This window comes from Mauremys reevesii, linkage group 7 (genome assembly GCF_016161935.1).
Source record: "Mauremys reevesii isolate NIE-2019 linkage group 7, ASM1616193v1, whole genome shotgun sequence".
Taxonomy (NCBI): Eukaryota; Metazoa; Chordata; order Testudines; family Geoemydidae; genus Mauremys; species Mauremys reevesii.
The window spans coordinates 110,913,136-110,938,486 of NC_052629.1; the positions used below are offsets into that span (position 1 = coordinate 110,913,136).

At 41.8% G+C, this 25,351-nt stretch overlaps 1 protein-coding gene across 3 annotated transcripts; it reads right to left on the minus strand.

Annotated features, from left to right (window-relative positions):
• Positions 1-684: 684 nt before the first annotated feature.
• EDEM1 (ER degradation enhancing alpha-mannosidase like protein 1) lies at positions 685-24,824 on the minus strand. 3 transcript variants are annotated; one of them, XM_039481089.1, is made up of 13 exons: positions 24,267-24,398; positions 23,041-23,192; positions 20,356-20,428; positions 16,770-16,873; positions 14,021-14,192; positions 10,978-11,161; positions 10,141-10,315; positions 9,394-9,514; positions 8,620-8,790; positions 7,869-7,942; positions 6,540-6,636; positions 4,973-5,161; positions 685-4,217 (listed from the first exon to the last, which is right to left on the minus strand). In XM_039481089.1, exons 4-13 carry the CDS (start codon positions 16,868-16,870, stop codon positions 4,128-4,130), a joined length of 1,374 nt encoding a protein of 457 aa, XP_039337023.1. In that variant the 5' UTR covers positions 16,871-16,873; positions 20,356-20,428; positions 23,041-23,192; positions 24,267-24,398; the 3' UTR covers positions 685-4,127. The 3 variants fall into 3 exon arrangements, with proteins under 3 accessions (XP_039337023.1, XP_039337021.1, XP_039337024.1); XM_039481087.1 differs by lacking the exon at positions 23,041-23,192 and having other exon boundaries at positions 24,267-24,824; XM_039481090.1 differs by lacking the exons at positions 20,356-20,428; positions 23,041-23,192 and having other exon boundaries at positions 24,267-24,376.
• Between the last annotated feature and the right edge of the window lie 527 nt (positions 24,825-25,351).

Below are 25,351 nucleotides of genomic sequence, written 5' to 3' on the forward strand. Positions count from 1 at the left end.
TTTTCACCAGAAAAACTCAGGTCTCAATGCACTTAGCACACTGACAAAGCAAGGATGACAGCAGGCTTGGCTGTGGGAGGGCAGAACACTGGCCAAGGATTAGATGGTTGCAGTTTCATGGCAGACTAATGGGACTTGATCTGTGGTTAAGTTTACCATATGAAACAATTCCTTAAACATACTTCTCCCCCACCCCCAACATGACTCCCATATGGGACAGGAGGAATATGCTCATTATTGGCATTTTTATACCTGAGAGGCTACAGCTGGTAACACTAGTTCAGACACCTGGCAAGCTAAGGGAAACTCATCACTATATAGGAAAAAAAATATTTTTTTCTGAAATTTTCCCTCTGTACTGTGTGAGAACTTCCACAAGCTTTTCATTTTCCCCAACATTGTTGGCAGCAGAAATAGCCATTCTGTGCTTTCCTTTGCTCATATTATCTAAGAGGGTGCTTAGATAACCTAGTCCAGCCTTCTCAGCCAACAAGTAAGCCAGACTTTTGGAAGGTGTATGCGGGGAGGAGGGGTGAAATGTGCAGACTACATAGTCCATGAAAGAAATGAAGATGTGTTATCTGCAAACTGCACCACGGGACTCCCAAAGTTACACTGTTCAAACCTCTTACATCCCCCTTCCCTCTTCAAAGGAAGAGAGGGGAGAAAAAAAAAACCGAAAAGTCAAAGATAGCCTTTTAATACAAATTTGTAAAATCTTACTTTAAGCAATTTTGACAAAATTTCTTAGGACATTTATAAAAGAACATTTGGTCCTTTTACAAGTCTTTCTCCTCCCCCGGTTAAATACATTTTACAACAATTAAATATACATACAATGCAATTTTAATTAGAAAAATTATATTGCACATTACACTGAGACATACAACATTACAAATATCAGCAAGTCATCCCAGCAGTATTTTCAACTTGGCTCTAATACTTAATTAAAAATAGATTTTCACACTAGTGCCTTAACATAAGATGTGGCCTGTGTTTTGCAATGTTTTATTTCAAAAATACTTTTAAGAAGGGAGGTGCAGGGAGAAGGAAATACTGGATCATTTGAGAAGATTTTGTCTTTCACCTTCAGGTCACCAGATTAAATCCAGTACCATAGTTACCCAAGTTTATTATTATGGGATGATGGCTATTAGGTGATTATGAAAAGCAAATTGGTGACATCAGCCCTGTTTCTAGCAGACAGGTGACTACACCCCATTTGGCATCATGGCTAGTGATCTGCACTGAAGCAGTCATGGAGAGCCAACTCTTCTCTGTACTAGATGTAATGTATTAATCTAATACAAGGCTGAGGCACACCAGCTGGACAGAGCAGAGACTTGCACTGCCTCTGTCCATACTGTACCAATTCCGCAATTAAAGAATGTCGGTCTAATTTTGGCAGTCCACATTAAAATGAAAAAAGTGTAATCATAAAATTAAAAACTTGAGAAAAATAAAAACTGTACAGCCTGGTTAAACAAATGGTTCTTTTAAGAGTTACCCAAATTTAACATACTTTTACTTAACCCCCAACTGGAACTTGCATTTCAGCTCAATTTTTCAGAAGGCACAAACACTACTGTAAGTAGCAGGGCATATAATGCGTGTTCAGAGGGCTTAGCTGAGGATCGGGGACGTTTTGCTGCCAGCAGTAGTAGTCACCAGGACACCTGTTGGCATGAACTAATTGCTTACAATAAATTGTAAGCTGCAAGTTTTGGAGGCCCTATGTAGGTTTCTTTTCACATTACTAACTTTAAAGTTTCTCACTTCAAATCACCAGCTAATAAAAGGTCTGGTCCAGGTAGCAGCATTTTGGAATGCCCAGATATTTTTGCTTTATGCCTTCCCCAGTAGACAGAATAGGCTTCTTCCATATACCCTTTGCACTTAAATTAGCAACTGAGGCTGACTGGCATCCCCAGTTAAGATTCTATCACCTGCATTCCCCTAATACATCTTTGGATACCACCACCTCGGAAGCATGTTTTGCTTTAAAATAGGCACTGAAGTGACTATGAAATAGTCTAGTAATAGTTTTGAAAGCCATAATTAAGGAAAAAATACTATATAGCTCAGGATGCATCTAAATTCAAAAAGGCACCAGACCCTTATACAAGTATGTTTTGGGAACTTTACAGCTGCTACCTGTCATAAGTCACCCTCTCCTCCCCCATTCTCAAAAGTTACCAGGTAAAAATAGGAAGACAAGATTTTGTTTCCTGAATACTTGATAAATCTGTTAGCAAGAACAGAAAAGTCTAGTTGGAGGTCCCTGAGATGCATCTGTATACTAAGTTAAGCATGCGCCTCATACACATGGACTTCATCACGTTTGTTGGAAATGTTTTATGAAAGCAACATATGGCTTATGAAGAACTTGATTTTTGTCATAAGACTAAGATGATCTGTACATACACACACATTTGGCTCTGTTACTTTGAAATTCCTATTGAAGTTTTAGCTCTATTTAAAAGGAAGAAACAATGTGGTAGCTGAATACACTAACTGCAATCTAAAAGAGATTTTAAAATATAGATTTAACTGATGAGAACCACTAAAAGTAGTAACCCTTAAAATAATTTGTGTTTCAGTCTCAGTTGAAGGGATTTTTTTCCTCCTTCATGACAAACTGTCCCAAATTCATTTGCTTTCTTCTCAAGTATTCACACAGTAACCCTCAAGCATGCCTGAACTGCACTTGGTACAGCTGAGGGGCAGGTAGCAACCAGCCAGTTTTCCACCCTCCCCTCCACCTCACCACGGTTCATCATGCAGGCACAAAAGGGACTTTCAGAGGGCAAGACTGAGTTACTAGCCACTATGGGCCCGACCTGTGAAATGCTGTGTACCTCCTGAAAGTTGATGAATGCACTCTACTGCTACCCTTTTCGATAGAGGCATCTCAGCATGCTGTAGGCTCTGTATGAATTCCTCAACCGTGGCAACACCCATCAGCATGTACAGTACAGTATTTGATTGAATTCACAGAAAAAAGATATAAAGAATCCAACATTCTTTGGGATATGCATAATAGGCAACATCCTTCCGGTATTTAAACTACCAACTTCAGTTTCTTTGGGACTCAACATTGTATGACCAAGGCACTCCACAAGTAACTGACTCCATTTAACACAAATATATTCCCACTCAAAGAAACGCTCTGTTTTTTTCATGAGGGAAGGTAAGCTTAAGGCACTAAACCCAAAAGCACTACCAACAATATAATTACTTTGTTTTCATATTATCATATAATTGTATACTTCTTCCAGATCTCTTTACAAAAGGCATTAGAGATTAGGTACATTGACAGAAATAATCTAAAGAATATTTTGAATATCTGTTCAGCTAAGCAATACAAGGTGAACAGCTCAGAGTTCAGAGTGGCTTGTGCATTTCCCCTACAAACAAAGGCACCTTGTTCTTAAATTATTGGTTTCAATAGCTAGTATGCTTTTGTGAACGTGCAATTCATGTTAAGAACACTGCTTTAAACATCTCGTGACTGTACTGAGAACTTTTTATGACTAGGAGTTGCCTCTCAAAGCTGTTATTCTAAACAAAAACCTGGTTCAACCAAAACCCACTACAAATATTTCTACCTGAGGAACAAATAGCATTGTTATTGCTAGTCAGAACAATCCAAATGATTAAATTTGGTGATAAAATTGCACATTCCCTTTCTATCAAAACATTTTCAATTTAGATACTGAACTTTTTCCAAAGGAGCATCATTTACAATACAGCTACAAAAAGGTAGCAAAATGATTTTCATGACACAAGCCAATTGCTTTTTTAAATTAAAAAAAAAATTCTCCAAGATTATCCAGCCTTCATTAGCAATACAAAGTTTGCTGTATGAAATTTTATCAGGACAGAACTCTGTTCAAATTGTATTTAGAGTTCCCATTGCTTTACTACATTTCACTTTAGAAGACGATTAAACTCTATCAAGATCTCCTTTTCAGTTTATAGTTAAATCCTTAAGAAACATAGTGGCTATTTAAGTGACTCAGTGTATGTAAGGACATATTGCAGGTGTTCAGTTGTAGATAGTTGTATCAGAATCAGAGTCCACTTTCCTCCTTGCATATTATGAAGCATTACTCTGAAGAACAACTTCAGATCAAACCCACCATCTGATCAATCTGCCTCATGTAAATACTCTTCAGCGGCAACAAGTATCTTCTCTCATCAGGAACCCGATTGCACTGTGAACAAAGCAACAAATCATAAAATTCAAAACTCTTATAATCAATCATATACATTCTCTGTACTGCAGTGTTACAATCTCAGGCACTGATCCCACGAACACTACCATGTGTCAAGCTTAGCACCATATGCAGTGGTCTCGCTGATTACTTGTGGCAGTAAGTACTGCTGCGCCTGGTAGCGTTTGGGTCCTCGCTCTCCCGCCCTTCCGAACCCTGGTTAGTACCCTGCACATTCTGTCTTAGGCAAACTTCACAACAAGTAGTGTTCTCTTGGTTTGTATTTGGAGTTTTTCACATGCTGCAGCATGGAGGAGCACAGGACACTTGGAAGTTTGAACTAGAGCAAGTTACAGAGAATCCACCCTTTAAAAATCTTTAAATCATGATGTGAGGACTTCAGTAACTCAGTCAGAGATTAGGGGGTGTATTACAGGAGTGGGTGGTTGAGGTTCTGTGGCCTGCAATGTGCAGAAGGTCAGACTAAGTGATCAGGATGGTCCCTTCGGGCTTTAAAGTCCAAGTCTGAGCTGGTGGTTGGGCAATGCACAGAGCTGACCTCTAGGAATGAATGGAGGACACCAATTTACTCTGTGCACGTCCTCTAATAATAATAATTATTATTATTATCTTTATCTTTAAGTTTATTAGTTACCACTTCAAAGTTGCTTTCCTCTCCCCGATCTGTCAACGTGTAATATTCCACCACCCCTTTCTCCAACTACACAGCAGGAGACACTTTATATACTGCTTACGTTAGAACTGGAGTTCATGGCTTTTAATTCGTTAGGCTTTAGTTTTTCTGCATTCCTTTCCTCTTCTTCAGGGAAGGGATCTTGCCATAGTGAGTCACGAAAACGTTTATCCACAGACACAATGTGCCCCTCAGTAGTAAACATGTATTTATTTCCAGATTTGTGCACTGGATTCTCTTCATCAAACAACTAAACAAGAGGCAAGGGAAAGAGATAAAACATGACGCTATCCATCTAATGAAACTCATGGTTGTTACCAGGACATTCATCAAATGCATGCGCACTAATTCAACATGACACCAAACAAGTCAGTACACCAAAAAATCTTGTCAGATTTTTTGTGATTGGAGGCACACATTTCCATTAGAGTAAAAGGAAACTATAATTTTAGGGTGGGGGTTGTTTGTAATTCTAAAAGTAGAGAGAAATTGGTGGTAGTTAGAAGATGACTACTCAGTATGAGACCTGAATAAGCATTCATTTTGCACTAATTTAAGTGCTCATGAAGTGTGCAGACTAAAGATTTTTCTGAGGAATTCAGAAGTTTGTAACATGAATCATTATGGCAGCCAGCCTTTCCCTTCCCCCACAGCATTGTGCAACCTATGTCACTGGACAGTCTTAAGAACAGATTAGGCAAGCACCTGTCAGGGATGGTCTAGGACAGTGGTCTCCAACCTTTTTATGACCAAGATCACTTTTTGATTTCAAGGGCAACCCAGGATCTACTCTGTGCCCCCCCCCCTTCCCTAAAGTCCTGCCCCGCTCACTCCATCTCCCCCCCCCACACACTTTCACCATGCTAGGGTAGGAGGTTGGGGTTTAGGAGGGGGTGTGGGCTCCGGGTTGGAGCCAAGGGGTTTGCAGTGTGGGAGGGGACTCTGGGCTGAGCTTGGAGTGAGGGATTGGGGTGCAGGAGGGGGTGAGGGATGCAAGCTCTAGGAGGAAGTTTGGGTGCAGGATGGGGCTCTGGGCTGGGGCAGAGTGTTGGGGTGCTGGCTCGGGGGGGGGGGGGATCAGGGCTGGAGTGGGGCCTCCTATTGGTCAGCACTTACTTCCAGCAGCTCCCGGTCGACGGTGGGCGCAGCGAGGCTAAGGCAGGCTCCCTGCCTATCCTGGCCCCACACCACTCCCACAAAGGAGCAACGTGCCCCTGTGGCTCCTGGGAGGGGGGTGGGGGGCAAATGGCTCTGCACGCTGCCCCTCTCTGCAAGCACCACTCCCGCAGCTCTCCCCCGGGGCCTCGCTGGTCACTTCCGGGAGCAGCATGGGGCCGGGGTAGGGAGTCTGCCTTAGCAGCAGCCACACTGAACTGCCGGAGATCACAATCGACCGGGAAATCTTCTAGGATCAACCAGTCAATCACAATCGACCCGTTGGTGACCACTGGTCCAGGAATACTTAATCCTGCCTCAGCAAGGGATGGAGGAGGGGGGATGGGTTTCATGGCCTTCCAGCCCTGCATTTCTACGATTATTATTGTTGCTTGCCTGCAGTCCCTACAAGGAAGCTTCTCCCTTGTAATATAAAGTTTCCAAGTGTTTTGGTGATAGACGTAAATACATACCAGATACAAATATTTACATGTTTCACTGAGAAAGAAGCTCTCCATCCGGTCCTCTTTTGACTTCTCTATGACATGATGCAATGTAGCATAGCCACATCTAAAATTAAGTTTAGTTTGGATTTATTTCCATCCCATTTGACATTTAAGAACAAAACACATTCCTAACTCCATTCATAGCAAATGCCAAACACGGGTTGAAGTTAAAATTCAAGTAAGATGAGACATCTCACACTTTAAAAAGATAGATGTTTATACCACTACTGTTATTTGTGAACTAAGCCACAAATTTTGTTATACAGAACTACCCTAAAAGAAAAGTATTGGGATAACCAGTGCAATATAATATACTTGTAGCAAGAATCCAGGTTGGTCAGAGAATGGCCATACAGAGTCCTGATCTATGCCTTTACAGTTTAACAACTTCTCTGGTAAGCTGAGGAGGGCTGCCAACAGTCTCTTGGTCTTCCTTATAGCCACAACTTGGGGTATCATTAGGAATACATAAAGGCAGTTGTCATCCAGCCTAGTAGGCTAGCTGCAGTTATATTTCACAAGTCTTGAACAAATATTTGGTGGTTGGATGACTTTTTTAAAGTAGTAAAAACAAATTCTGTGCCTAAAAATGTGCAAGTGAAAGATAATCTAGGGTCATTTTGCAACACAGAGAAGCTACATTTCACAGTGTTTTATTTGGAATCATTGTATTTATTTTAGCAGATAGGTCTAAAACCATATTACCTGAAGTTTCCTGTATGAGTCCTGCAATAACATTAGTAAAATAGGCACCAAGCCCATACTCTAACATCAATGGCACCATTTAAGAGTAACTTTTGTTTTGATAAGGAGGTAGTCTCAAACCAAAATGTTAGATCAGAGAACCCCTAAATTTTGATTAAGTCCAAACTTAAACTAGCGATTGGTCTTTGAAGTTAGGAATATTCCTCTTAAGAGAACTTAAGCAAGTCAGTTTCCTCCCTTTTGCCAAAAACTGACCCAATTCTCTGGAAAAATAGTATCAAGACAAAAAGACATTACTGGAAGGATCTTTTGTTTAAATAAATAAATTTAGAAATCATTCAAAAAAAAAAACACTGAATATTTCTTCCCAGTTGAAGATGCAGATTTCTACCTGAAGACAAGCCAGTTACATCACACATATATGCTGAATCAAATAAGAACCTCCCAGAATTTATTATTAAATGTAACTTAAGTATTTTGTCATCTTTCTGAAAAAATATTTATCACCTCTTTACATTTTCAGATCATTTAGCGTCTTTAAACAAATACACATTGACAGTAGATAGAAGGGTAAGGACTTTGAAAACTGACTTGACTTTTGTATATTTTTCCAGACTCTGAAGAATATCCATGCCTACATGAAGGTAAAAAGGATTCTTTGTGGCCTGGGTAGAGAAAGAAAAAAGAAAAAAAAGTCAGGAATTCAAAATATTGTCAAGCTGGTATTTATTATCGTTGGGGTTTATTGGCGCTATAAAGGAGTTTAGTGGAGCACATTCTCAAGATAGCCATTTTTAGGGAGACTATTCAGTGCCCCCACTGTTTCCTCAGGCATGCCCAGTGGAAAGGTCCTGTTAGGCCTGCCCTCTGGAAGAGAACAGAAGCAGGAATCTTTGTTGGTTTTCTGGCAGAGAGATGCTGCTGGTTTAAAGTAGTAGTATTGCTGCCTTTGGACTAAATCAGAAACTGTGCCAGGGTGAACCTGAGAGGAGAGGTGGTTACATGCCTTTGCACAGATCCTGTTTCCACTGTAACAGCTGCCACACCAAGTTTAAATATTAATTTTGCCATACAAGTATTTGTTCAAGGATCTGCTAGTATGACATCTGAAAGAAGGCATTTTGACTTATAGTATAGCGTCTTTTCAAAGCAAGCAGCACATACCGTTTTACATATCTAAAACACAGCTCGCTAGGGAAACCTTCTATATAAAAAATATTTTTGATGGACTGGCATGAGGTTTGCTGCCTGACCAAGACCAAGTACATAATAGAAAAAGCAGAGGTGCATTCTGAAACCACAACATGTAAATAGGCCATATTCTCAAAAAAATGAGAAGTACCTGGTAAAGAAGATAGGTAGATTCCACCAACTCTGGCCTCAGTGGATAGAAGAGGACATCTGGTGCCTGTAACTGCCAGTTGTACCTCTCTGGAAGAGCTCCATATCGTTTCCATATGGCATAATAGAAGGCATGGAGACAAATAGCATCTTCCACGTCTCCTATTAAAACCTAGAAATAATTAACAGCTATAAACATGTGCATGTAAGAAACACTATGCTAACACAATGCAGAGACAGTAATTCACTTTTCATCCCACATATTGCACTGGATGCCCAGATGTAACATACGCCTCAAGAGGGAAGAGGCCCGAATAAAAGCAGAGTCATACTGTTAGTTCATTCACACCAGAAACACTGGCGTGAGGGAGCTTATATCAACACATCACAGAGCCCTAAATGGTAAAATTAGCATCAGAATTAATTCTTGACATTTGGGGACTAGTTTAAGTCTAGTGAAGTGCAGGCCAAGCTTCTCAGCACCGCTTTGCTGATACAGTTCAGTCTTAAGTAGAGTTACCCTACTATCTAGTCTTGGCCCTCTCTTTTGCAGACAGTCAGCCATGACAAACTGGTTGCTGGGTTTGCAGGGGACCATATGCTGGAGTCCCCTGCAGTGGGGGCGGGGCAGGGGCTTAGCACCCCCAGGGAAAGGAAGAAACTGGTACCTATGGTTCAGACTGACTTGTGGCCAGAACTAACATTAAAACAAACATTTCTAATAAACCAACCCACCGTACTACCTAGTCACCAAAAGACTGAAAATTGAGATTACCTGTAGTCCAGGAAAAAAGGCTTGCAGAGAATCAATCCAGGTGTTCATCAGCTGCCCACTGAACATATTTACATTAACATAGAGAGGAGGGTCTCCTTCACCTTCATTACAGGCTTCCCGTCTGCAAAGCAACCATAACACCACATGAATGTTTCATTTTCAGAAGAGCACAAGGCACGTTAATGCTAAATTCTTATAACACTGCCATAACTTACAACTATCACAGAAACCGTGAATTCTACAGATGTGGGGATACTATTTTTTTTTGAGCCTATGTTATTATAAGTTGTTAGAGAAACAGGGTTAATCCCCTATAATATTAATTATTTATATAAATTCAGAGCCTAATTCTACTTCCACAAACATCAACGGGAGCCTTATCACTGACACAACAAGGGTAAGATTGGGCCTAAACAAGCATGTATAGTACTGTTTCTCTCTCACATGCACCCACACCCCCTTCCCTCCCTCTGGGATGGTCAGTCTTTTTTTACTACTGTACCAAGTAATAAATACTGGTTTAAATGTACAGTGATTTACCATTTCTCTTCTCCTCTCCCCCATCAACTGATCTATATAGGAGTACTACTGGTGCAAATTTCAAACAATAGTGGCCAGATAATTCCATCAAGGAAAAATTGTTTGAGAGCACAGCTTCTCCAAAGAGAGCAGCTGATACTATACAGCTTATCACCCAGCACTAGAAGGTTTGTAAGTTTAAGAAAATGATAGCTGTGGGAAACATACCCCCTTCTTAAGTAGTTCTGAATACTTCGATATGCATCATTGAACATCTCTAGGTCTTCCTTTTTTCCAAAAAGGATGTAAGACTTCAACAGATACTCATAGAATGAATCCAAACCTGCTCCTAAGCCACTTTGCTTTCCAACCCAATGGCCAGTTTGAATATTCACGACATTTCCTTCAGGGATAGACAAACAGAAAGACAAAGATTTATGTCTTTAAGACATAGACATATTTAAGACAAACATTTCCTGGTGCATTTTTTAGTTGAAGCACAGGTGACAACTCGTTTTTAAAGTTCCAATTCTTGACCTGCACGTATTCAAGTTACAAAATAACTATAAGGAAAAAGTATTGTAAAAAAGTTAATGCGTGTTTGCTCAAGAAACTAATTAAGCTTAGTACTCTCATGCAGTTATTCAAAGACTAGAAGTCCTATCCTGCAGCCTCTACACACATGCTATTTTAACTTATGTTAACGAGGGCTACATATGTAGGAACTTCAAGTTTGTGCCATACCCAGAAATTGATTTCACAATTGTGTTTTTTTGGAAAAAATCCAGCCACAAGGGGTTTGTGTCCTGGATCTCTATGATGCTTTCCCTGTACATCCACAGAACATCACAGACTGATAACAAGCGTACATATGTAGAGAGCTCACAATATCAAAGTCAGATAGAAGATAAGTGGTGCCCTTTATATACTGGAGAATGTGTGAAGCACTACTGTGCAGGAAGTCAGGAAACTAAAAATAGAAGGATGGGAGACAAGACAGTTAATACATCCTGTTCTGACTGAAGCGACTAAGACATCTGGAAAGCACATGGGAGCACTGACTACCTAATAGTCCAGTGTCGTGGCTCCTAAGACTCCACAGTGCTTTAACAGCTCGCCGTGCCACCCATTCAAATGTGGAATCTCCAAGCAGCCGGCTAAGAATGCCAAACTCCACCAACAAAGAGCCAGCGCCTGCAGTACAGGTCTCATTATTGCTGTCAGGAGGGACTCCCGTCTTTAGATTCACCTGTGAAACAGATACAGGAGCTTCAGTTGCATGACCTGTTGAGCAACGAGTGCTACAATGTTTTAAGTTCCACTCTTAGCTGTTAATATAGATGCCAGGCTTTTTAATAGAGTGTGCATTAGTTACATATAGTGAGAAGAGAAGAGAAGAGAAGAGATAGCTCAGTGGTTTGAGCATTGGCCTGCTAAACCCAGGGTTGTGAGTTCAATCCTTGAGGAGGCCACTTAGGGATCTGGGGCAAAAATTGGTCCTGCTAGTGAAGGCAGGGGGCTGGACTCGACCTTTCAAGGTCCCTTCCAGTTCTAGGAGATTGGTATATCTCCAATTATTACCTTTACCTTAACTTCCCACCAATTGGAGCCAGAGCTGAATGAATTGCAATCCGAGTTCAAACTTCAGTCCCTGAAATTAGATGTCTAAGTAGGATTCATATGCCCAAGTAAATAGAAGTGCTCAGCACCTATGAAATTCAGGTGCTTAATTTTGTGCATTTAGGTTTGTAAACTGTGAATTACAGCTTTATTCTTCTGTGCACCTCAACTTGTTCCCTCATTCCTGGGAATGAAAGGACACCAGCAATCTTTTTATACTACATACATTGTTATGTATATGTCCACACTACATGCAGTAGATGCAAACATAACAGCGCAAAAATTAATAATAATCCTTTAAAATACATTTGGCTGTTGTGAAGAAGAGAAATATATCCCAATAAAGAAGACGGAGGTAGGACACCACATTTCATCTGCAGAATAGGTGCTCCATTCTGAAACTGCAACATTGTAGCTAGAAACAATTACCTAAATGATGAGCTAATCTTCTGCTGAGATGCTATGCATCTTTCACAGGAAAATCATCTTTCTGCAGTATCCACACTTAAGTCCATTACTACTTTATGGCAGAGATAACGTTCTCATTCTCAACAGTGTTTAGTGGGAATCTCATAATTCTGCACATTTAAAGAAATATTCTGCTTTCACAGTCAAATAAAGAATCTCATTGGCAGAGATAACTTAGATCTGCAGCAGCTGCAAGAGGCCCTCACCAATGGCATATAGTTTTATCTGCACAAGAGAGCCAAGAAATAAATGGCCATCAAGATAGGATTGCCATCTCTGCCCTATAAGGATTATTTCCCATTAGTTAGAGGGCACTATGGGGTAAGCCTGGACTCCTGCTACCCACCATACTGCATTTATTCTGCAAAGCAGTCAGCGCAGCACTGTTCACAAGCACTAAATTCCAGGTCTTGAAAAATTTACTTGCTACCTGCGAGCCCAAGGATTAAGCTTAAAAGCCAGAATGAAAGACATCTGACCGCCATACTGCATGCACACCCACACTAATTGTAAAGAAACTGTTCTTATTCAGTAAGATTAATTTAATGATGCATGAACAGAAGTTAACTGGCAGTAAGTTATTTAAAAAAACCCACAAATCTCTTGTTCATGTCCTACTCATTAACCTTTCTTGGCTTCAGTGCACCTCCTAGATGACCTCCTGAGGTCCCTTCCAACCCTGATATTCTATGATTTTCTTCAGGTACATCACCAGATAAATTTACCCGTGCTGTCTTCAGTTCCTACCCCCACTCCCTCATTTCCTGGCTGCCATGATGGTGGTGGAGAATCAAGGGGTACCTCCTCTACTCTTCTCCTCTCCTAGCCTTCACTTCATTGCTTCCTCTGGGGCAGCTCTTGAACAGCACTATATGGATGCATTGGACTTTCTCCAAGAGCAACCCATCAGAGTGAAAAGGTCCTTGTCAATTTCATTACTGCCCACAATGTTCTGAACAGCAAAAACTAACAAGACACTTGTTAGGCTTTAACACAATGAAATTGAAAACTGACAATAGATCTGGTTGGAAAAAGTGCAATAAGAATTCTTCCCTTGCTCCAGGATTTTAAGAATGTCAATATTCAGAAAGTTTTGAACCGCTATATAGTTGGCCAAAACATGGGAGGAAGTTTTCACACACCAAAAAAAAAAAAAAAAAAAAAAAATCAACATTTTTCCTGTTCCTTCCTTAGCCTCCACCCCAGTTTCAAACACATGAACCTGGCAAAGAAGTCAATTTGCAGACTCAGGAAAAAGAGACTGCACTGATTTACTATTCAACATTGGAATGTTTCCTTTGCAACACTAAAGACTAGAAACATTTTAAGCAAAAGCTTGGATTCTGCAGCTGTTGATGGCTTTCAACTTGCCATAGGTGAGTAAATTTTTCTAACTCAGCTAAGTTCGTTTAAGTTATATATAAGACTGTAAATGTCAGTGGTAAGCCAGCTGCCATGCCTTCCCTCTCATTTTAGACTGCTGATATACATAACAATTTACACTAATTTAGTGTCCATGCTTCTATTCTGGATGTGCATTATTTTGATATTATTTCACTGATGCTACTGAAGTAACTCTACAGACATGCCTCCCTGCATGATAACAGTTAACAATTTTAGTTGGGACCTTCTAAATTAAGATATTTATTGTATACTGTACTTTAAAGTCAACACATAGCACCTTGAGTAATGAGGAAGAGTTAGAAATAAGTCTGTACAGTTTGGCTAGAGTAAAGGAGAATGTAACGACCTACTCTACATTCTCTGAACAAAAAAGTTGAGGCATATCAGAGAAGTTAAGTTTTTAATCTTTAGCCTGGCATCTACAGAGTGGAAAAGTGGATTCAAAACAAATCTGCATAGTACTGGAAAATATAGTAAGTCACATTTGATGCCAACACCTGTACCTTTTAGACAAAAGAAAGATTTCACTACTGTAAAAGTAGAATTTGCATTTCCTTACAAAGATAAGCATAAAGAAGTTACCCCCGTATATCAGTATAGATTGTATCACACCTACCCGAGGATAGGGAATTCCAGTTTTGGTGTTCTCAAAGGCAGGTAGCAGCCTCACTGCCAGGTCACGAGCCATATGTAAGAGCTCATCATCATAATCTTTAATGGTCATGTCACCAAAGGGTTGCTTGATATCTGTAATTATTATGTGGGCAGAGAGCAGACTTCCCAAAACCCTATTGGAAGAGAGATTGCAGAACATTTAAAAAAATCCACAGAATTTGCAATATGAATCTAATATCCTGCCTCTTGCAGTGTGCCAATACCTAATGCTACAAAAGAACACGGAGCAAACTTGGTAAAACTCCATCGGTCTGAAGGTTAGGTCCTATCATAAACTGAAATTCAAATAGACAGCTAAGACTGGATGCAGTTTCTCTCAACATCTCCATTCACAATACATGAATTTTCTCTTTAGTTTTACTATACGAACAGATTTAGTTCAACTGTGAGAACATTTATAAGAATCCTGGCACACAGTGCCAAGCTTAAAAAATGAGCCATCAGTCAGAGAAGTGAAAGACTATTACATAGTTGAAAAAGAGGAGTGATTCAGAGAGGATGTAACCCACTGCAAAGCTGTAATGAGCTGGGGAAAGAAGGTGGCATCCTTTCTCTCTCTCACACCTCTGGCCCCCCACATTCCTGCACCATTAAATTATAAAGTGCAGAAGGCAAAAGGAATAACTTCATTCCTGGGCTGCAGAGACTCATTTGGGATTCACAAACCAAGCACAATGAATGGAGAGCTTGCACCCTTGGAAAGAGCCCTATAACTCCTTCCCTCAGGATTTGATCAGGTAGGGACTTTTGCTCTTGTTAGTACAGCTCCACCTTGATACAGTGTCAACATCTGCAAGATCAAATGAAACAGGGCTATGAACCACATCAAAAGTTTTTTAAAAGACTTTTTAAAAGCAGGTTAGAGAGCAGAATGTGTCTTCCCACAATGTTAATTAACTCGAGATAAGACAATAAAATGAGTTTGTAACTGAACTATAAATGAGGACAAAAATATCCAAATTTAACCCATGAGACCTTTCCTGAAATACCAGTTATACACAAAATTAGAATAAAAATGAATTTTGGGAAGATGGTAGTCAATATCAATCTGTTGGTCCCTACTAGGCTGAATCAGGTGATATTTAGGACATCCTGCACAGCACATATTTTCAAATGTCTAGGAGAAGAAAAGAAAGGAGAGAGGTGTAGAGAAATCTCTGTATTAAGTATCTCTATAAATCTTTATGACGTTGCATTGTGTTATTTTGTATTAAGTATCTTTTTGTATTAAGTATCTTTATGACATTGCATCTTGCATGATGTTATTTTGTATTTCATATGACTTGGCATTGTGCCTCTCTATTTTACTTGGCATTGTGCCTCTCTATTTTCATACAACTTTGTATTAGATCCCTATATAGAAAATTGGTAGAAAACTTTGTATCAAATTTTATAGCCCCTAAGGATAGTATAGTTAAAGTAAAAGAAACATGTGCCTTTTTGCTAGAAGCAGAATAAGATCTTCCCCCCCACCCCCACTCTGTAATCAATTGCCCTATTGACTGAATGAGGTATGAATGAGTGAGGCTTGGAAAACACCCACCTCCAGACAGCTACAACAGTTGCAGAGGGAATGGGAGCCAGAGCAAAGGACAATACAACTTGTCAAGTGGGCCCAACAAAGAAGAGCAGACATATTGACGGCCTCAGGGATTAGAAGCAAGCACCCTCGTTAGAAAACACCCTCTTTGAGCAGAATTGGGACAACACCCAGAGAAAAGCAGCACAAAGATCAATGGACACAGACCAAGGGACACAGACCCAGATTTTGAATCTGGTCTAAATTTGCATAAGAGGGAAGCTGCTATAAATGTGAGGTGTCTTGCAGAAGGACCCCGGGTCTCGTCTTGTCACCATCGGAGCATCGATCCGGATCGGCAGAAGCCCAGCTCCATCCCTCCCCCATCTAACTCACCTGGCCAGTGCAGTTAAGGGGAGCAACTAGTTGGTAACAACAGCAGGACGGGTAGGTGGGTGGGTGTGTGTGTGAGAGATATATCTCATATGCATATCATAGAGTATTAATTGATACCTGTATTACTAATAAATGTGGCGTTTTGCCTTAATCCCCCTGAAAAGATCCTGTATAGTACTTTGAGAACAACAGAGGGGAGAGGAATTCTAGGGTTGGGAAATTATTTTTCTTTTCATTTGCATGGTTTGCAGATTAGAGAATGGCACTGCTGAACTTCAGTTATAGTGGAGTGTTACTTTGATGTGGGGATTTCAGTTATGCCAAGCCTGTCTACAATATATTGACAGAAGCCCCTTTTTAGGGAGCACAACAACATATTTTATATCAATACCCTGAATAAACTCTCCAAAAAAAAAAAAGTGTTCAGCTGTCCAAATACTACCTTGCAGTTTGAAAAGACTGAGCAAGCTGCACTAAGAGTTATTCAGTAAGAAGAAAATGTAAAAGAAAGACTACCTTAAAAATGATCTCCACAGCACACTTGCCTTTTGTTTTAACCCTGACACTTAACGAAAAAACAATAGTGGCACTTGAAAGACCGTTCACTGAGTACAACTTCTAGTCACTCTGAGACTAACGATACCTAGTGAACAATTAGGAAGCAATGAAGTTTTTTGGACCAGTAAGTTTCTTTTTGAGCAAAGAAACCTCTCTGACTCATTCCCACACACATGTAAAATCTCAGCTATTTAGTCAGATATTTATGACCACATACCTGATTGTTGCCTCAAAGACTTGGACTGTAGAATCTTTGTCAAATGAGACTGTGTCAATCACTAACTTCACCGCTTTCTGGAACTCTGAAGAATTTCCCATTATCTTCAACATGAAAGAAAAATATTAAAGAACAGAGAGGTCGATCAGGTTATTGCACAGAAGAAAAAAGAATTAATGAAGTTTTTATTTTAAGCCACAAATATGTCATCTGGGTAGAGAATGGTGGCTTTGATATTCGTAGTCAGTTTTTCTATTTATAAACACTAACTTGTCCCCTTTCCCCTGTACAGCACTTTTTTGAAACTTATTCCATTACACAAGCCAAGAATACTTCACTAAGTAGCTGTCGTGGAATTACAAAAGGGTATCTAGAACTGTTATAATACATTTTGCCCTTTTTAAATAATACACTTATCCCCCCCCAACCCAAAACAGCATTCTGAGTCACCTCACACAGCACAAGATAATAAAAACATCTAAAATCGACAAGTCGGCCCTTTCTTGCCTTGTATATTTACTACGCTGTTTTGTTCATTTACGCTAGTATGTGTTGATACTCATATAACTTCAGTTTATTTTTTAAAGATCTGTCTGCATTTCTTACAATCTGCATACTACAAGAGGGAAACAAAGCAATGCTTAGTTAACTTTACCCAATGCTAGCAAGGTCCGTGCTAACAACACCTGCAAGTAGATGTCGTTATATTGCTTATTTCAACAACATGAGTGACAGGAAGTTAGAGGAATTTTTTTTTATGTAGAGGGAAACATAAAAACAGCCACATTTCCTGTAGAAGCTCAAGAGTTGACAAAATATACAAAATAAAGTTATTTCCGCCATAACCATGTATACTGACACCAAGAGTTTTTAAATCAAATTCTCACACTGGTTTTACACTGGTGGAACTCCATTAACATCGTGGAAGTTACTCCAGCTGCATTCCAGGGTGAGAGGTGAATTCAACCCTTCCATGAAGCCTCAAGTCCAGCTCAGAGCTTGTTTTCTATGAAGATAAATAGAACTGGTTTTCCTCCCTCCCCCACTTAATTTTCAGTTTCCCATATGTACCTATAGAACCTTCCCCTTTAAAAAAGGAATGAGTGTCATAGGTTCTGTTAGGGCAGTAGCCAATTCATTATTTGGGGTGATCTTGACCAAGTCAAAAGGTGCTGACCACCAAAGGCTTGTTTAAGGACACAGAAAATCTATCTTACATGTATTGTAGACGGCAGCAACTGCATTTTTAATATAGTAATGCTGCCACCAGAGGCTACTGCAAAACACTAGCAGGATGAGGAAAGGGACATCAATATCCTCCACTTTATTAACACAGCTGCATTAGTGTTGTGACAGCAACATGGGATCTATTTTAGCAACTGTGCCACCTTGTGTTGTGATTGTGAGGGCCCTGGAATCTGTTTAGAAACAGATAAGGTTTGTGTTTAGTAATCCGTCAGATTTATACAGTATTTGTTATGGCATATATTTTTGTTAATGGTGAACTAAATTACGTAATAAGAGAAATGGGAGCTGCCCGTTTAAGAATAGCATGAGGGCACAATGATTGAGTTACAGTGGGGCTAGCCAGTATTCAGAACGAGAGCTGCTACTGCAAGAGGAGGCTGGCTTGTAGCTGTGCATTGAGGAAGTCTCTGTCTGCAAGAACCTCCTAAAGGAAAAGGTTTGAATCTCAGAAGAAAGCCGAGTCTTGTGAATAAGGGTGAATGGTATTTCAAGTTAAGCAGGCTTAGTTCTTGGTTGAAGACCTCAACAGGAAAACAGCCTACAGATGCTATGCAAGAAGCAGTAGGTATTCAGTAGGTGGCACTCTTCTATCAGTATTGAGCCAATGATCTAGTGTGGCCCTGAACAACAGCATACTGCTGGACATGAGAGGAAACTAAAAACACAAGTGGACCTGTGGCCATTAAATATAACATAACACTTTATTTTTAAAACCAAAGATCAGAAAGATCAACATTCATTTTTTTGAAAGCCGGATTCAAGTTTTGTGTATGTGCATTTTAAGGTCCCCTCTACCATTTCAGTTAAAAACTTTTTTCCCCTCATTTCCTGCTTTAAGTTCTGTAAACCACTGCTGTGTTCCATCAAACAGCTGCAGCTTTTCACCACAGAGATACGTATCCATTTTAGTGATGAGGAAGTGCTTTAGTTTGCAAAAATACACTGTGATCTTTCAGGAAAGACAGTATATAGAAGAAAAATATACAACTGCAGAATTCATTTACAGAAGACATTGTCCATCCAATAGCTGTGGACAAATGGTAATTATCTGACTGAAAAATCCAGTTTAAATAAAAACCTGATCTTGCAATGCAAAAAATGAGACTATGGAAAGGCTGTTTAAAATTGTATCATATAGGCAAAGTACTCTTCCTTCTGTACTCAGGACTTCATAAAGTTTGAAAATGCTTCACAGAAGTAAATATAAAATTTTGGTTAAGAGAAAAAACCTACCATGTAAGTCCAAGAAGGTACACAGAAACAATCACGTATTATATTTAAGCAAAGGAGGGAGTGGAGTACGCGTAAGTGGTCAACATGTAACCATGTTTGTTACACTGAAGCAGATATAGAATGAGGCCACGTCTACATTGTGGGTCATACTGCGGCAGAGCAACAGTACTGTAGCACCATAACTTAGATGCTTTCAACAGCAATGGAAGGGGTTTTCCTGTTTCCGAGAGGTCAACTAGGTTGACGGAAGAATTCTGGATTTTTCACACCCCTGCACTGCATAGCTATGTTGACCTAAATTTTAAGGGTAGAGTAGGCCTGATATACGAGTCAATGAAAGAGGAGACTTACAAAAAGTGATCCAGGCTTATTACAGCCACAAGAGCCAGGAGCTTGGGACAGTGAAGGAACCAAGCATTCCAAGAGCGTCTTGAATCTCCCACTCCCCTCAAGCCTCCTCCCCAACTGATTTTACTCTTTTTCAGGCAGTCCCTCTGACCCCAGTTAAGACACTGCCAACAGGTTTTAATTAGCGAAGAGACTCATCACTGACAATACTACCCAGATGCATTAAAACAGATTTAACTCAATTTGCAAAATTCAGTTTGTTCTTTTCAATTTCCTATGCTACCCTTTTCTCTCCTGGTGATTTATATCTACTTAGATTGATTCAAAGAACTGCAATTTCAAAAATTCTAGAGCTTTGTCCATTTAACATATGTACAGTGTCTGCACAGCTTGAGAATGCTTTATAGAACTATTGCTATTAAAGATTACCTCTGACACAATCAACAACTGAGGCCTGGACAAGATCTTAAAGATCCTCTGTTTTATCTCCTTTAGCCTTTTCCATAATGAGTGGCTGGCCTCTCCCCACTGCCACTTGCCTTCCTTCCCTCCCCCAAAAAAAGAACAGGAGTACTTGTGGCACCTTAGAGACTAACAAATTTATTTCAGTATGAGCTTTCGTGAGCTACAGCCCCAAAAAAGCAACTCTAGTCACCATCCATGTTCTCTGGGAAAATACTTAAACCACTGCAACTTGTGGATTCTTACCTCCTGCTAAGAATTTGAAGATATGTACTTTTGTATTTTGACAACTCACCGCTAGGGTATCCAGTGCATCAATCAGAGTTAGAGAGTAGTTTCCCAAGACATCATTTATATTCAGATTTGAACTGAAACAAATACAGTTAAATGTTACATGATAGAACTATCTATTTACAATCACCCTACTAAAAGATAAATCTTAAAAAAATTAACCAGGCAACACCCTCTGTTATAAAGTCTGAGAATAAGCTGGCAATCTAAGTACTATTATATATATATTTGGGCATTTAATTATTTCCAGGCATACAAGACATTACTTTGGGGGAGTGTAAGGGTCTCATGCTGCTAAGGAGTTTGCTTTGGATTCCCATGGGGATAAAATTGAGCCCTATGACCCTGTCTTGACTGGCAAAAAAAGTACTTTTCAACAGTTTACAAAGGCCTCTTACTCCTCTTCAGGACTCAAGCTGATACATTTGAAGGCGCTTCTGATGCATTATTGTAGCCTAGGCTCTCTCCAGGCTACAAGATAGTGAATTTACTCAACCCCTTCCTCCCCCTCCCTTTTTTTTGGGGGGGGGGGGACCAAGGGACTAGAGAAAGGCATGGTGGAGCTCAAACTGTTTTTCAAGTCTAGCATGTCACTTCTGTCTTCTCTATTGACTTCAAGTATAGATTTTTTTTTTTAAATAGTGTATTCATTGTACAGCCTTTTCACATTGAATTGTTTGTTGTATCAAAATAAATATGGTTGACTGGATTAGTTTGTTGCAATCACACATTTCACTTAACTGTTACACCTATAAAAAGTAGCTTGCTTGTGACAGCCAGGTGAGAATAGTTCATATTTATTTTAATAAAGACCAAAGTGACTTTTTTTAAACATACACTTCATCAATTGTTTTCTTATAAAAGAAAAGATACAGTCTATGCGGAAAGTATGTAAGACATTGTGAGCAGAACCATAAACTATATACAGGTCAGATGGGCATATCTGTTAATTCCAGATTTGTTAAAGATGTGTTATTTTAAATAAAAAAGTGGGGGTGGGGAGGTATTACATTTGAGACCAAGTGTTCAGCTTATGTGATTAAGAAGGGTTAAATACAGGCCTGTTATAGTAGTAAAACCTCTACCATGTAAACAGGTAACACACAGTTGAAATTCAGTTGTTTGGGTAAATGTATATCTGTCGCAATTACAAATGTGTCTTTATTCATTATAAAGAATGGCAAGTCTCTAAAGTGGTTTCTTTAAAAATTTAACAGCTTTCTTTTTAAAAAAAACTACAACTCTTAAGAGTCCAGACTTCAATGGGCTTTCGATCAGGTTGCTAATCTACGGAGTGTGGCATTATTCAAAGGTTTTAAATCAACAGTAGGAACTGAGACTTTACAGAGCACATTGCACACATTTGCTATTTGTTGTGGATACAAGAGAGCATACAGGCATGCAAACATCAAGGAGCTGAGAACTACAAAATTACCAGAAAGGAACCTGCACAAAGCTGGTTAACCAGGTGAACAGAGGCTTTCCTTCATCCAGAGAGGATTTCTGATGTAGTAATAGCAACAGTAACAAGACAGCCATGGATGTTTTACTATCAGCACAAATTTTCTGAAATCTGAATGTGATTCTCGCCCTGGGCCGTCCTAAATAGTCTGTGTACATTTTATAGGACCGCTGCTTTAGCTTTTTTCTGTCATCAGTGAATAGCTATTTCTAAAGAAAAATATGTCTGATTGAAAACAGCTCTCTCTAGAATGAGAGAATGTTAACTTGTTCTCATTTCTCAAAGCTAGAACTCAGTGGCAATTCTAAGCAATGGCCTAGGTTTATGTTGACTCAACAACATTAAGCATTTGCAGTATTACCAGTTAGTGCTACTAAAGTGTTTCCATTCTGCTTCCAAAAACTAATAATTTCCTTACAAGCACACATCTGAGAGTAGAAACAATGCTCAAAGCCAAGCCAGTTCTCTACATATATCACAAGATACCTGGACCACGATATAATTCTATTTGGATTCATTGAGGATTCTTTATCCAGACCACATATACAAGTCCATTCGGCTACATTAAAAGAAGGAAATTATTGTCCAAGTCACCAGCATTAAAAACAGGCTAACCAAACCTCACTATTCCATAAGAACGACCAAACTGGGTCAGACCAAAAGGTCCATCTTGCCCAGTATCTGGTCTTCCAATAATGACCAATGATAAGTGCCCCAGTAGAAATGAACAGAACATGTAATCGTCAAGTGATACGCTCCCATCCATACACACAAAAGTAATGTAAACCAGAAGTAAAGGACTAGGTAATTTCTGACCCAAGAAGTATTTTTCTATCTTACTGAATTATTGCTCTTTAACATTCTAACATGGTACTGGGTGGAGAAGGGAAATACAAAGCTGAAAAGATGCCATTTATCATAACTTGACTGGACACAAGATTTTTAAAAATTACAGTTTGCTCTTTGGCAGGTATAGCAATGCTTGCTGTGTTTTCTGAGAGGAAGCTAAACATATGTGACTTGAGGCATAATCCTAGAATTTAAAAGCATTATGAGGAGGATTTAGCTGTCCTATGCTCATGAAAGTCAATGCAAGTCACACACAATTCCCTATAAAAGTTTAGGAGCTAAGTACTTCACATCTCTGCACTGCCAACTTCAATTTCTACAATCAATTATCTGATTACAACTATGCTTTAAAACAGATGGGATAGAATTAATGCTCACCTCCTGAACAACCTGCAGATAGGTGTAAAGGGGAGGGTGGCCTTGAACTTCGACTGGTTTAACACTAAACACTTCCTGGAGTTATTGGGGCTTCTAGTTAAACTACATAGGCTGGCAGGCTGCTACTGTACGTCTTCATCTACAGATATACACTAGGAGAGACAGAGATACCACAACAGGAACATACATATTAGAGCAACAATAAGAATATGAAGAAATTCACAGAGAAATTGAGGATGCTCTTCAGTTACTGATAGATGGAACTAGAGCGAGGAGCCATAGTAGAGAAATTAGCTTGTTGCGCTACTCTGCACTCTGGAACTGCTGCCATGCTGCATCCCAGAGGTCGCTGCATGTCCAGGAGGAATGAAGTGATTCTTGGGAACAGTTTGTAAAGTGACTGCAATTCTTCAATGCAAAAGGCACCATGTAAAAGTGACAGTATCCTTGGCCTCTGCATGGTTGGGGCAGAGAGTGTGCATGACCCAGCTGGGCCCTAGGCAGCCACACCCACCCATGGTCAGGGAAATGAACCAGGAATCCATGGCCAGATCTCTCCTCCATCCCCCACCTCTAGACAGGCTTCTCTGCTCCCTAAAGCCCCACCTGCCAGCCCCCAACCCCCCTTTCCCTCCCCTAGCCACCATCTTGACAGGACCCTGCTGCTCACCAAGCCCCCATCCTGCCACACCAACAAACCCCCTCCCATCCAAACCTCCTCCCTGCCTGTCCCCCAACCACATCTTCTCTCTCCCCAGCCCCCATCTTAACAGCCCCCACCTCCTCATCAAACCCCACCCTGCCAGCCCCTCTTCCCTCCCCACCCCCATTTTAAAGCCCCCACCTCCTCACCAAACCCTCATCCAACTCTAGTCCCTTCTTCCCTCCCTACCCCCATTTAACCCCCACCTCATCAAACCCCACCCTGCCAGCCCCCTCCCACCCTAGTCCCCTCCTCCCTCCCCACCTCCCCACCCTGCCAGCCCCCTCTTCCCTCCCCTACCCCCATTTTAACCCCCTCACCAAACCCCCACCCTGCCAGCCCTCTCCCACCCTAGTCCCCTCCTCCCTCCCCACCAAACCCCACCCTGCCAGCCCCCTCTTCCCTCTCCTACCCCCATTTTAACCATCCCCTCACCAACCCCACCCTGCCAGCCCTCTCCCACCCTAGTCCCCTCCCCCAACCCCCACCCTGCCAGCCCCCTCTCCTCGGCCCCGCCACTCACGGGTCGGCGCGGTCGGGCCCGCGGCCGCGGCAGTGCACGGGGTTCAGCTCGTCCTGCGGGAACGCGTGCCGCATGTAGTTGTCGTAGCCGAAGGCGAACATGCCGCGGGCCGCGTCGCGGAGCTGGGCCCGCAGCTGCGGGGGGAAGGCGCCGCTGTAGCGCTTCTCGTACTCATCGCCGCCGGCCGGGCCGGGGCTGCAGCCGCTGCCGCCGCCGCCGCCGCCCCGCAGCAGGCAGCCCCAGTGGGCGCGGCCGCAGCGCCCGGCGGCCCGCGGCCAGGGCGGGTCCGGGGCCCCGGGCGGCGGGAGGGCAAAGGGGAAGCGCTGGTGGAAGCCCAGGCCGGGCCCCAGCGCGGACACCAGCCACAGCAGCCCGTGGAGCCCCAGCCTCAGCAGCAGCAGGCCCAGCACCAGCGACCGCCATTGCATGGTCGCGCGCCGCCCACGCGCATCATTTAAAGGGACCCCGCCGCCGCCGCCTGCCAGCGCCCCCCAGGCGAACCCCGACTCTCCCTGTCAGCGCAACAACCCGCCGGGCGGCCCTTTAAGGGACGGGACAGGCTGTGACCAGAGAGTAAATACGGCAGCCCCCGTGCCGGGTCCTGATTGGTCAGCGTCGCCCTCCGCGCCCCCCGCCTGGGGCTGCCCTCTTCGCTCATAGGCTGCCGCGGGATGTCAATCAAAGGGAGAGACATTGCCTCGCTCTGAGAAGGCGGCCGCGCGCACGTAAGGGGCGGGGCCGAGGCCGACGCGCTGTCGTGGCAAGCCGGGGCCGCGGCGAGCTGCCCGCCAATGGCGGAGCGCTAGCGGGGCCGGGGGATGCGCCGGGAGGGGAACCGGGCTCCCCCCGCGCGTGCTGGCCCCGCGCGCTGGAGAATTGCAGCCACTTTGCAAACTGTTCCCAAGCCTCGCTTCATCCTTCCTGCACGTGCAGCCAGCTCTGGGGGGCAGCCTGGCAGCAGCCCCACCGTGCAGAGCAGCGCAGCGCAGCCACCTCACTGCTCTACTGGGGCTCCTCGCTCTAGCTGGGGGCCGGGCTGCTGCCCACGGCGGGGGTAGATCGGGGGAGTTAGATTCTTGGTTTGT

Excerpts from the sequence above, each read along its gene's own strand:
- EDEM1 (XM_039481087.1), bottom strand. The coding sequence starts at position 24,694 with ATGCAATGGCGGTCGCTGGTGCTGGGCCTGCTGCTGCTGAGGCTGGGG. Across the intron at positions 16,874-20,355 it reads ATGCACTGGATACCCTAGCG|ATAATGGGAAATTCTTCAGA; the intron begins GTGAGTTGTCAA and ends TTCATGTTGAAG. Across the intron at positions 4,218-4,972 it reads CCATGAACTCCAGTTCTAAC|TGCAATCGGGTTCCTGATGA; the intron begins GTAAGCAGTATA and ends CTTTGTTCACAG.